A 13,117-nucleotide genomic window follows, 5' to 3' on the forward strand; every position below is an offset into this window, starting at 1 on the left:
GGTCATGAAAAGTCCAGTTGCCTTTTGAAAAGCACCTTTGGGATATCCATGTCTAATACAATTAATTATATTATGATAGTTTGCATTTTTGCTTGTACAATTGAAAGACAACTTCTTGTGATGGGTCCCCTATGGTAAAAACCTCTGGCAACAGAAAAAGCAGTCTTTGATACCAGTTGGTCAAACATTTCATTTGCAGATTTTTATCCTATCTTTCTAATTAATATATTGATCTGTGTGTTTTTTTAAATTGAACCTTTATCATATTCAATAATGGCTCTTTAATTCTATTCAGTCAAACATGAGGAAGACCAATTACTCTGAAACACTAAATAACACTAAAAAAAAGTCTATTAAAGAATTTTAGACATTTACTAGAGATGTAGATAAGGCTCTTAAGATAGTTTTCTTCTGAAATCTTCAGATCTCTTAGCACATTTTCTCAAATCTGAATTATTCAACATATATCAACGCTGCATGGGCTAGAATGATATTAATCCTAGATATCCAAGAACACAGATAAAGGCTTTAAATATTCCCGGCAGGAAAGGGTACAAAATAAAGTAAAATGCAAGATAAGAAAAGAAATCCTATAGATCTAAAATGGCTTCTATTCAGTCTTACTGCCTTACTATCCATTATGTCAATATATACATAGCAAAAATAACAATATCAGGACATAATTATGACTGGGATTTAATCCAGTGTTGCATAAATAAAAAGATGCTGATACAACAGGATGTCTCCCTGGCAACCCTCATAATTCTCCAAAATGTGCTCTGCTAATCCTTCAGGGTAGATTTTGAGTATTCAGGGCAAGTTACAGAGAGAAGGAAAGTCATTTTCCTGCCAATTCTGCTAAGAGAATCATTTTCATTTACTTTCAGAACATATATAGGAAAAAAAACACATTTTGAAACTCTGGGTATCTACAGTAATTCCTTTTCTTCCCTGCTATTAATATACCTTGATAAAGAAAAGAAACCCAGGTATAATACAATATGTTTGATTCCACATTTTTGGACAGAAACTTTATCTTCTCTTTCCAAAATATATATCTGATAGCTACCATTTTACAATAGTAATTGCCCTCTGACTCAAGTCAAAGATTTTTGTGGATTTTTTTTTTTTTTTATTTGAAAGATGTTCCCCCTTCAAAGATGGCAGTTTCTCTTGAATCTTTGACATTCTCTCAGGAAGAACCATATATTTCAGCAATAAGGGACTAATGTAAGAAAGAAAATGCTAATATTTTAATTAGACACTGCAGATTAAGAGAAAATTCCACTTAGTACTATTATAAGTATTTATAGACAAAGTGTTTCTTTGAAATTAATTTCAATTTATGTCTTGAAGTTAGTTCAGGTGAGTCATTTCTTTTCCAATTATGTTCTTGAGTATATAAAGTTTTATACAGAATTTTGTAGAACCTTTATGCAGCTCAAGCATGGATCTGTCTTTTGTACTGGAGTAAGAACAGCTATCCATGGACAATGCCAAAAACAAAGTGGGGTAGTCCTTGCTATAGATGACTATTAACACTTAGTTGCAAAATGAGATAATCTCTGATTACTTTGTAGGCCACACAGCAACAACCACAATAGCAATCAGCAATAATACGATCACCACCATCATTCCTGAAAGAAACCAAAAACATAAAACTAATTATTTTTTGTAATTATTTTAAAACTCATAAATAAATACACTTTAAAGAAGACTCCATTGGAGAAGAATGGATTTATTTCTAAAACTTAACATTTAATTTCTCAGTTTTATCAAATCAACCAATTTTTCTCTGGGGCCATTTCAAAGACATTTCTGCTTGTTGCCTATTTTGACAACTGATGAGTGTATGGTTTAATTTTATTAGCTAACTCTTTATTCTTCTTTGGTTTATGAAATATAAGTAGAAACCTATATCCCAAAATATTATAACAATAAAAAATGACTTTTATATTCTGCTTGGGAAATAAGTATATTTCAATTTTGCTGAAGAAACACAAGCATGGAAGATAAGGTTTTATAAAAAAATCTTTGTCTAACACATTCACACACACAATTTTAAGAATATATGCACAAAAGACCACATAAAAAATTCTCAGTATTTAACAAATTAATTCAACATTTCTGGTTTTCTGCCCAGGCACAGGAAAATGCAAGTACTCTCCCTCCCAATTTCTATAATTTTACATAAAGATGCAATTTAAGATTAGTATAAATACATGCACATGAAATTGTTAAATAAACCTATAATTCCTAGTTATAGTTTATTAGTTATATGTTTATTAATTGCAATAATTTTGTATGTAGTGGCTGAAGAACTTCCCTAAAAAAATGCATGGAATCCACTTTCATATTCGTCCTCTTTAAATATTTTAAATTAAATAGGTCAACTTTGAAAAGCCCATCTCCCTTTTGTTTTGTTTTCATACTACGGAGTTTCATATTTAGATGAACTTGCAATACAATTTTCTACCATTTTGAGGGGGGGGGGGAAACAAGCTATACCTTGAGCCATATAGTTGGCTTGATACAGTTTTTCTAAGGCCAGGAATAATAGTCAAAGCACCGTTAAAGTACTTTGCCAAAATACTTGGCAAAATGAAATTTTGCTTTCAATCACCAAAATGCTCCCAATCCCTAAATAATTGCTCATCCCTGACTTGCAAACTCGATCAGTCGCCATTATTTTTCTCTGATCTCAGGGACAGAGAATCTCTAAGCTAAACTAAACCACTGGGAGGAAGAGAGCCATCTGGCTGACATTAATTTACTTTCCTCTTAGGCCAGGGGTATAAAAACGCCCACCCCAGCTCCGCAAAGGCAAAAAATGTGATATGTCACGATATGTCATGTGACACGATCGAATTTGACATCCGTGTCTTAGGCAAATTAGCTCAACACAACCTAGGTATGTTGAAATAACAGTTCTTTAAAGATACAATCCCCTGCTCCAACGCCAGTTAAGAATAAAGCTTTCTTTAAAAATAAAAAGGAGAGAAGACATAAAAACCCAGCATGATAAAGTAAACGTCTATAACCAGTTATAGGTATAAATCAAATCAAATCAATCAATCATTTCATAAACTCACTCTCTCAAGCTTTCTGATTCAATAGTATTGTGCCCATTGATATTACTTGATCCACTGAGTTAGCTAGGACATTAACACACATTGGAGCTATCTTTATTTAACACCAATGGAAATAAATAATGAAGACCGGAGGTAGGTGAGAAGGAATAATTTCCCTATCTGGGAAACTTAGGTGTTTGCAACAAGGATACTGATTGGAATATAACTGTACAAAACTACACAATTCAGGCAAAGCTTGCCAGTCCCAGTCTCCCCATGATCCTGGTCTGATTTAGTTTGCAGCCCATTATTGAGAGTCAAAATAAGATTTATGAGATTCAATTTCCAATTCCTGTGGCATTCTTTTATTATGTTGTTTATGCTAAAAATATGTTTGTGTTTGGTGGATAATTCTCTGATATGTACTACTGTAATGGGCACAGTGTATTAGTCAAGAAAAAATATTTTGATAGTGGGTTTTCCAATATGCTTCTCTGTGCTGATTTTTAAAACATTTCTCGAACTTTTAGCTCATTTACGTTTTCATTGCTATATTTATGTTAATCCATTTACTTACTATATTTGATGCCATTCATTTCTGAAGTGTCTGACCAGCTAATAATGAAGAATATATTTTAAAAAAATGATTGAATAAAGACAACCAATCCTTACAAAATAGATAAAAATCCCAACAGCATCACAATGGATCAAAACCAAAAACATACTTAATTACTTGGCTAAGAGAATTCTTAGAGGAGAAGGAGGGCTATCCAAAACACATAAAGCAATTATGGGCTGGAGTTTGGTTCTGTGAACATTCACACAAACAAATGCACGAGAGATAGAACTGCTTAAATCCATCACTGGGATGAAGGGAAGCCTCTAGAGGGAAAAGCTGTGCTAGTCTGAATGGATGGATGAAGAAATGAGATCCATGTCATGAAAGAAAACAGTATATATATAAAAAAAGAAGTTACTCTCATGGTGACTGAAATTAGGCCTCCAAAGAAAATATGCAAAGTCCTGCAAGACAAATGTAAACATCAATGTACCCCTGAAATGAGTCACTCATTCAAGCTTGTTTTACTCCCATCCATGGCAGAAAGGCAGCACAATGGTGGGCACTGTCTCCTGCATTACAAAGTTTCCAAGAGGCAGAGCCTGCCAAGCTGCTGAGTTCTTCTCTTGGTGCTTTTTCAGGGCCTTTGGAACGGCTGAGTGAGATGCCTAAACAAGCGCAAAAGGGCGCTCAGTTCTGCAGGAGAGAGTGAGGGGATTCTGCATGCTGGACGGGAGCTTGCCGAGAACCAGGCAAGGCCGCTCCTTATCATTCTGCTTTTGTCTGCTTGCAAATGAAGAACAGAAATAGTTGATGAAGGAAAGACTGGAAGAAACAGCATTCATTCTCTTGTTTCACATTTCCGTTCTCTCTCAAGTATTGGTTTCCTATAAGTAACTCGATAAGTCTGTCGTGTTAAATCGGTCCAGCGAAAAAGAACCAAGACGCTAACCATATCTGGCAAAACTACTGTCATGCATGCTTCAATCCATAAAAGGCTTGAGTTTGCAGAAGCTGAATTTGAATGACGATGGAAGGAGGCACAAGTTTACTTTGCACGGAGAGCTAGAATGTGAGAACTGTTACAGTGAAATTGGTTACAACGGCTTTCTGCAGGTAAAGCCTCAAATCACAAAAAAGAGTTTCCAGAAAACCAGCTATGTTTTGTTTTCCTCCAGCAAACACAATAAAGGGCCTTGTTCCTTTGAGACAAATTCATTTATTTCCACTTCAGTGAAGATCCTTCCTTGGAGAGTTACAGAGTACAATTTCTGGGCATGTTTTTGGAAATGATCACAACAATTTGTTAGTCTGTTATGGTTAAACATAGAACGTATTTAAGTTTTCTTAAAGACCTTTTGCATTTTCAGCGCAGAGCAAGACAACATTCATAGGCTGTTCAGAGAACCAAGTGCCTGAAGATTAAATCACCTGGTCCTGTCTGCTACCAGTCAAGAGATGCTGTCAAAGTAAAATTCCACTTTCCCACTTTCATGGGAAGTAGAAAAAGTGCAGACAGCTTGTTGTTTGTTACATAGCACTTTAACCTGAAATCACATCTATTTGGGTGACTGTGCTTGTAAAGGCTTGTTTGATCTAACATCTACTTTTTCAGAGATCTTTGTAGATGTTGTGGCAACCTGGTTCTTTTGTTTGTGTGCTGTGTTAGTACTGAATATTTTAGCTGCACAAAGGTCTCTTTGCCCCAAAGAAGAATCATAATATTGCTTCTGATCTCCCTTTTATCTGTTATCTTAAATTTAGATTCTGAAGATTGCCATCAAGAGTTATGGCCGCCATGAACAAAACTCAAGAGCAGGCCTTGCAGAAAGTTGTGGAAGACTCAGAAAGTTATATTTTTCAGGAACTACAACAAATGTGACAGCCAGTTTGGTACAGTGATTGAAGCATCAGGTTAGAAACTGGGAGACCTTGTGTTCTAATCCTGTCTTAGGCACAAAGCCAGCTGGGTGACCAGTAACTTTCTCTTAACTCTAGGAAGAAGGCAAGGGCAAACCACTTCTGGAAAACCTTGCCAAGAAAACTGCATGGACTTGTCCAGACATTGCTGAGAACTGGACATGATTGAACAGGAGAAAATACAAAATGACCGTAGTGGCTATAAAGTCAAATCTCCAGAGAATCAGATCTGCAAGTTTATTAGAGTTGAGTTCTGCCCAGTTTCTTATTCAATTATCTTCAAAAGAATCCACAGCTTAATTCATCCCAGAGTATAATTCAAATTAGCCCATGTGGTATTGCAGATTTCTATCATTTCCAAACATTCTGCCAAAAAACTTCATGAATGATTTTTATCCAAATAAAAGAAAGCTTACACAATATACGTTAGACATTCAAGCAAAGAAATGGCAATCTATCTAAGAAATAATATAGTACAATTTTGGCACCAAGGTTACAGTGGGTCAAATCTATGATAAAAGGAATGCAGACAGCATTCACTTTTTGGATTTAAATTTTGTATTGATGTACCGCTGAGAGACTTGAAAGAACAGGTTAGGGATAGATTATCATGAAGAAAATCTACATATGTGGTCACTAAGAGTCAAAGATGACTTGGTAGCTGGCATGTCATAATCATTATTAACGCTTATTATTAATGTCCATAATGTCCATTTGAACATTTTTGTTCAGTCACTAAATTGTGTGTAACTCTTTGTGACCCCATGGACCATAGCACACCAGGTCTCCATGTCTTCCACTGTCTTCCAAATCTGCCAAACTCATTCCCACTACATCAATGACACTATCTAACCATCTCATCCTCTGCCGTCCCCTTCTCCTTTTGCCTTCAAATTGAACACATTAGAAATGTAATATCCAGTAACAAATGACGGAAATATCAGCCCAGATGATAAAATCCTGGGGGGGAAAATCTGTAAAGCTATTTTTTTTAAAAAAAGCCAACATGATTTCATTTTTGGAATTAAGCCCTGACAGGCCATTCTATATAACATAAAATAATTTGTCAGATGTAACTTACTAGAAAAGATGTAGGTATGCAATTAGTTTTCCAATGTTAAAAACTTGGTAATAACCTTATTTTGTATTCATCACAAAGTTCGCTCACTCCTGAAGCCATTGGGATTTATTTAACAACAACAAAAAAAATGCAGGCACCTAAAACACATTCTCTCTTAAAACCATTTTTTGATTTTCTGAGTTAAAACTTGGCCTACAGTCACAAAATCTTGATTAAAGTCATGCACTGTAGAAAGCTTTAAGAGTACCACACAATATATGCAATAGGTTCATTATAGCTTTACTGTAATTTATTTTTCAATGTTATTCAAAGCTAACAACTTTATAATCAAACGACATTAATTACATATTATAAAATTTGTTCTTGATGCTTAATCACCCCTGTATATATTTTAAAACTGTAACTGTGCTAGACATGGTATATATAACCTAAAGGTGTGAGAAGCTTTAATCTTTAATCTTAAAGCTTTAAGATTTAGAGTTGGCAATTTTGACCTAATAAAAAATTTTCTAATGGCAAATGGGAATACTTGACTTCTTTCATTAAAATTTTGTGTTTAAGCAATTACCACACAAGAATGAAGATCAATGTTAATGTGTGCAGGTACAATACAGCTTTACTGTAAGTATCCACAATTCCAATGGATTGTGGGCAAAAAAAAGTCTTTGTTTTTCTTCTTATCCACTGGGAATAGCTGGTAAGGCAAAAAGAATGAGAATTTTACATGTCTTGCATGTCAAATTCCATCAGAAAAAGTGTGTAGTGAATTTCCAACTCAAAGTGTTTATTGTCTCTATGATTAAATAATTCCCAGAGTTCATGGTCCCAAACCACAGTCACAATTTGACTGAATGAAAGGAAATGAGATAAGTGTTTCCCCTCATCTATCATTGTTAAACTTGCGTGCACTCTTTCTCTCTCTCTCCACACACACACACACACACACACACACACACACAAGCACGTGTGTATATGTGTGTGTGTGTATGTATGTATATATATATGTATATGTATGTATATGTGTATGTATATGTGTGTATATATATATTTCCAAGTTGAATTTCGTTTTCTTTCTGAGAAGCAGAGTTGTTAAAGACTCCATATTCAGCAGGTCTTTCCAAACAAGAGAACAGTTTCCTTTGACCAAAGTTGGAACATTATTTGTCCAACTTTTATCTTAGCTTTGTATTTCTAACCCAATCTTTCTGTTTAGAAGAAAAACACTTCTCTAGCATGGCTATGCAGAGAAAAACATAAAATCAGAAGGAAGGGAAGCAAGCCCAGAGCTTGCTCTATGCATGCCATTGGGGGAAAGGAACAAAGGCCTGGGATCACCAGCACATACGCTGGCAGTCCCTTTCTTGGTGTTTGTATATATGTGATGAAGTCTGGGCCTCAAACATAGTCAGCAGCTAGACATTAGCCCTTCCAACTCCTGTCATTACATCACAACAAAAGAAAAAAACAGAGAAACACTGCAGAATTTTAAAAATGGGAAAACAACGAAAGTAAAAAGTATGCCAGAGCAGATGTTTGTCTTCCAAAGATTAATTCTTTTGGGGCCTTGTGGTCCCTGGAACACTTTGGCTTCTTGATCATTCCATATCTAAGAAAGCGATTCCTTTAAATCAGAGGTCCCCAACCTTTTGAGCACCAGGGACCAGTTACGTGGAGAGAGGTTTTTCCACGAACCGGAGGGGGCGTGATTTTGTGTGCTGCCTGCATCTTGCGGATGGGGCTTTGCTTGTTTGTGTGGCCTGGTTGCTGCCATGCCACGGCCCAGTACTGGTCCACAGACCGGGGGTTGGGGACCCCTGCTTTAAATGGCCCCCATGTTATTGAAATACTAAAAAAATCCCCTTGGGCTGGTGTTTTTTTTAACAAAATACATCAGCATCCTACTATGCTGTCAAGCACAGCAATAAACAGTTCAGCATGGACCATTCGGTACATCTATTTCTATCATAGTTGCGTTATCATAAATAAATGAAAAGCTTTTAGCCCCTCTGACATCATAAATCACAATTCGAAAAACTATATGTGAAGAATTCAACTGCAGGCTTTGTTTTTGAACGACAAGTTAGAACTGGGAAGAAAAAATATCAATATTCTCACAAAAATCATGATTTCTCATGATGTTTGGTTTTAAGAAATACAGAGAAAATTAGACTCATCTAGCATATAACCAAATTTAGCATTTAACCTATAATTTACCAGTATTCATAATAAGCCACAATGATGTCAAAATTATATGTGTCCTGACATCATCACATAAGTTCTGTGATTATGCAACGACATCATCACATTCAATGGAAATATAGAAGTTGCATCGTTTGTACATTGGCATTATCTGTCCCATTCCACAGAGTCCCATGTTTAGAAACAGTGCGAAAATTCTGTATTTTCAAGTCACGATTTAGAAAGCTATCTCTTAATTACCTACAAGATAAGTAGCCATTTTAATGCTTCTGATGTCACACCACTTAGGACATATAAGCTAGCTGAAGAAAACTTGTTCAAATTGAAAAGTCATTATGACTATTTTCCAAAATATGAGTCAGTCTGTAAAGTTCAATCTCAGAAGGATGAACTGGTGCATTAGTATTCCAGCCAGAGATAGTAAACACTCAGGGGCTTATAAATTATTGCTGATAATATAAAATGAAACAATTTAACTTAAACTGGTTTTAAGATATGTTATAGTGTCCAGCATGCCCAGCAGAAAGCAGCACGAGGGCACTGATTTAGATATGTGGCTGCAAACTGGGATGCTTCAATTCAGTGTAGAGTTTTAAGCCATTGAACAAATGCATCAAGTATGCATGCATGCCTTTGAATAAATGCACGGAACAGCCATTCTAAATCTGCAACTGCTTTCCATTAGAAAAAGAAGAGATTAATTTGCTGCTCAGCTCTTGCAGAAATAAAGAAACTTTAAAAAATTAAGCAATTAGCAAATTTCTGAAGCACAATATAAAAGCCAGCATAGGGCAGCCTTTGTCAACCTCATCTGACTGGGAAGGAAACCATATACTGCACTGTAGTGCAAAAATCATCATGTCATCCTTGATGAGCAATTGCTATAAAGACTTCAGTGTGTGCTCTTCTTGAGGTTCTTTTAACTTGTAATAATCAGATTGGAATTTCCATGTTCTTGGTAAATGAACCTCTGTAGTTATTATTTGAGTTTATAGTTCATTTAGAATGAAAGAATTCCTAAACATCCTATTATTGTGCTTTTTTGGAACAAAAACAGGTGTTGTCCCATATTTTAAATATATTTTAATATATTTAGAATATTAATATCAATTATTTACTTTTTCTAAAACCTAGCTGAACCTTAAGGCTGGATTATTTACCACTTGGGGTTCTGGTTTAAATACTGTCAAAAGATAAACCTTCAATATTACTGGAAAAAGATAAGATAAGATAAGATAACCTTTATTGTCATTTTTATACTGTGGGCACAATGGCACACATCAAAAATGAAATTTAGTTGCCCGCTCTCAAAGTGAAACACATACATGACACACACCTAAACATACTATGAACAACATATGTATAGACCCACATCCCTACATACTGTATACGTAGCAAATAAATATTAAATATTGTCCATCTTGAATATATAACGGAAGGAGGAAGCTTGAGAGTTCGCAAGGTTAATGCTGTATGGAATGAAACTCTGGCTGAATCTGGATGTTCTGCTTCGGATACCACGAAGCCTCCTCCCAGAAGGTAACAAGGAAAACAGGTCNACTGCCAATGATCTTTTCGGCCATTCTCACCACTCTCTGCACCGCCTTCCTGTCTGAAGCAGTGATGCCTCCAAACCAAACTGTGATGCTGTATGACAGGATGCTCTCGATTGTCCCCCTGTAGAAAGTGATCAGGACAGGGGAAGGAAGATGTGCTTTTCTCATGCGACGCAGAAAATGCAGGCGCTGCTGTGCCCGGTTCACCAGTTTCTCACTGTTGAGCGACCAAGTCAGCCTACTCGTTAGCTGCACACCCAGGAATTTGATGCTGGTAACCATCTCCACAGAGATGTGTGGCTGTGCCTGCCTTTTCTGAAATCAACATTTATGCACAGAGAAGTGTGGCTGTGCCTGCCTTTTCTGAAATCAACAATGATCTCTTTGGTTTTTCCGTTATTTAAAACCAGTTCACCAACCCTTCAACCTCCTTGCGGTAAGCTTCCACCTTGTCATCCTGAATAAGGCCCACTACTGTTGTATCATCTGCAAACTGGCAAATGATAGTTCATTGTCTTATCTGTTAGGCTCTTTTCCTTACTTTTCTACATGGCAGGCAAGTGAGAGTTATCTGACAACTGGACACAATGCTATGAAGTGCCATTTCATTGCTGGCTTTCAGCTACCTAAGTAATGATGCCTCTACTGCCTTTCTTCTGCCCACATATAATATTTTTCATTCGCTAGAAAACAGCTGTCAACAAAAGTCACCTCAATGGAATGATATACAACCAAGGACAATACTCTCCAGATTTATTCCTGAATGCTTGCATGCTTCAACTATAGTCTCTTACTAGCTAACTCATTGAACCAATCAAGACCAATATGTAAAACCCTGCTGAAACAGGAATTAGGAGGAGCCCTGGTGGCACAGTGGTTAGAACACAGTATTGCAGACAAATTCTGCCCATAGCCTGACTGTACTCAAGGCTGATTCAGCCTTCCCTCCTTCCAAGGTTGGTAAAATGAGGACCCCAATTGTTGGGGGAAATATGCTGATATTGTAAACTGCTCAGAGAGTGCTGTAAAGCACTATGGGGTGGTATATAAGTACTAGTCTAAGTGCTAGTACTATTGCTATGTTTAGATAGGGTGGGTATTGTTCTCTAGTACAATGTATAGATCCCATAAAAATAGGATATCATTGCTGTTTATAACTGTGCATCTCAATTACTTTCAATAGTAGAGAATATATGCAGTGCAGGGTTGTGTTTATTTATTTACCATAAAGTAATTCTGGGCAGCTTACAGTTACATAAAATCTAAAACATAAAAACTTTAAAAAACAAATATTAAAAACAAAAACACACGGGGAGGGCAGAGCTGGAGTGGAGGGGAGATGGGTTCTGTTATTACTCAATCAACCACCTCCACCGCGCTGAACCCCCACTGGAGCCCCAAGCCAACTGGCACAGCCACGTCTTTAGGCCCTTACAAAAAGATAGGAGGGTTGGGGCCAACCTCATATTGAGGGGGGGGATAAGATATTTCAAAGGGCAGGAGCAACAGCAAAGAAGTCCCTACTCCTGGATCCCATCAGCTGGAATACAGTTGACGGAACCCGCAGCATGCCTCCTTTGCTGGCACAAGTGGTACGGACATTCCCAGTGGCATGAGACAGTCCCTCAAGTAACCTGGACCCATCCCATGAAGGGCTTTAAAGTGATCATCAACATCTTGAATTGCATCCGGAAGCAGACTGGTAACCAGAGCAGTGCACAGAGCAGTGGTGCCACAGGGGCCATTCTTGGGACCCCCAAAACTACCTGTGCTGCTGGATGCTCCTCGAGGGGAGCCCCATGTAGAGCTCATGACAGTATTCCACTCGTGAGATGACTAGGGACTGAACAACTGAGCGCAGGGAATGGTGTGAGAGTTCTCCAAGCTAGGTTTTTTTCATTATACTAGAAAAAAATGGATCCAGGAAATTACAGATTTATCAGCCTGACATCAATACCTGGAAAGATTCTGGAAAAGATAATCAAACAACAAATCTGTGAACACCTAGAGGCAAACAAAGTCATAACCAGAAGGCAACATCATTCCAGACAAATCTTACTGCATTTTTTTGACAAAGTGACAAAATCAGCGGAACAGCAAAATGCTGTGGATATAATTTATTTGGACTTAAGTAAGACATTTGATAAAGTTGACTACAACTTACTGCTTGGTAAGATAAAAAATGTGGGTTAGACAGCATCACTATCAAATGGATTTGTAACTGTTTGACTAATCGCACTCAACGTGTAGTCCTTAATGGAACTGCTCTACATGGAGGGAAGTATGCAGTGGGTACCCCACGGCTCTGTCTTAGGCCCAGTACTCTTCAATAACTCCATCAATTACTTAGATGAGGGGATACAAGTGGAATTCATCAAATTTGTACATGATACCAAACTGACAGGAATAGCCAGTACTCCAGAAGATAGGCTCAAGATTCAGAATGATTTTGACAGACTTGAATACTGGCCCTATCTAACAAAATGAAATTCAATGTTGAGAAAAGTAAGAAAAGTAAGGCTTTACATTTAGGCAAGAAAAATCAAATGCACAATATAGAATATGTGGTACCTGACTCAACAGTAGTAACTTCAAAAAGGATTGTCCTGGTGGATAATCACTTAAATATGAGTTAGCAATGTGCTGCAGCTGCCAAAAAAGCCAACACAGTCCTAGCTATATTAATACAGGAATAAAATCAAGATCACATGAAGTATTAATACCACTTTAT

At 36.9% G+C, this 13,117-nt stretch overlaps 1 protein-coding gene across 1 annotated transcript in view; it reads right to left on the bottom strand.

Annotated features, from left to right (window-relative positions):
* Positions 1-234: 234 nt before the first annotated feature.
* Positions 235-13,117, bottom strand: part of STX8 (syntaxin 8) — an 89,378-nt gene continuing 76,495 nt past the window's right edge. Inside the window, exon 8 of the mRNA XM_015815200.1 lies at positions 235-1,637. Within this exon, the coding sequence (XP_015670686.1) occupies positions 1,570-1,637 (68 nt within the window). The 3' untranslated portion in view covers positions 235-1,569. The remainder of the gene's footprint in view (positions 1,638-13,117) is intronic.

The sequence above is a fragment of the Protobothrops mucrosquamatus genome, unplaced genomic scaffold, assembly GCF_001527695.2.
Source record: "Protobothrops mucrosquamatus isolate PMUCROS unplaced genomic scaffold, P.Mucros_1.0 scaffold325, whole genome shotgun sequence".
Classification (NCBI taxonomy): domain Eukaryota; kingdom Metazoa; phylum Chordata; class Lepidosauria; order Squamata; family Viperidae; genus Protobothrops; species Protobothrops mucrosquamatus.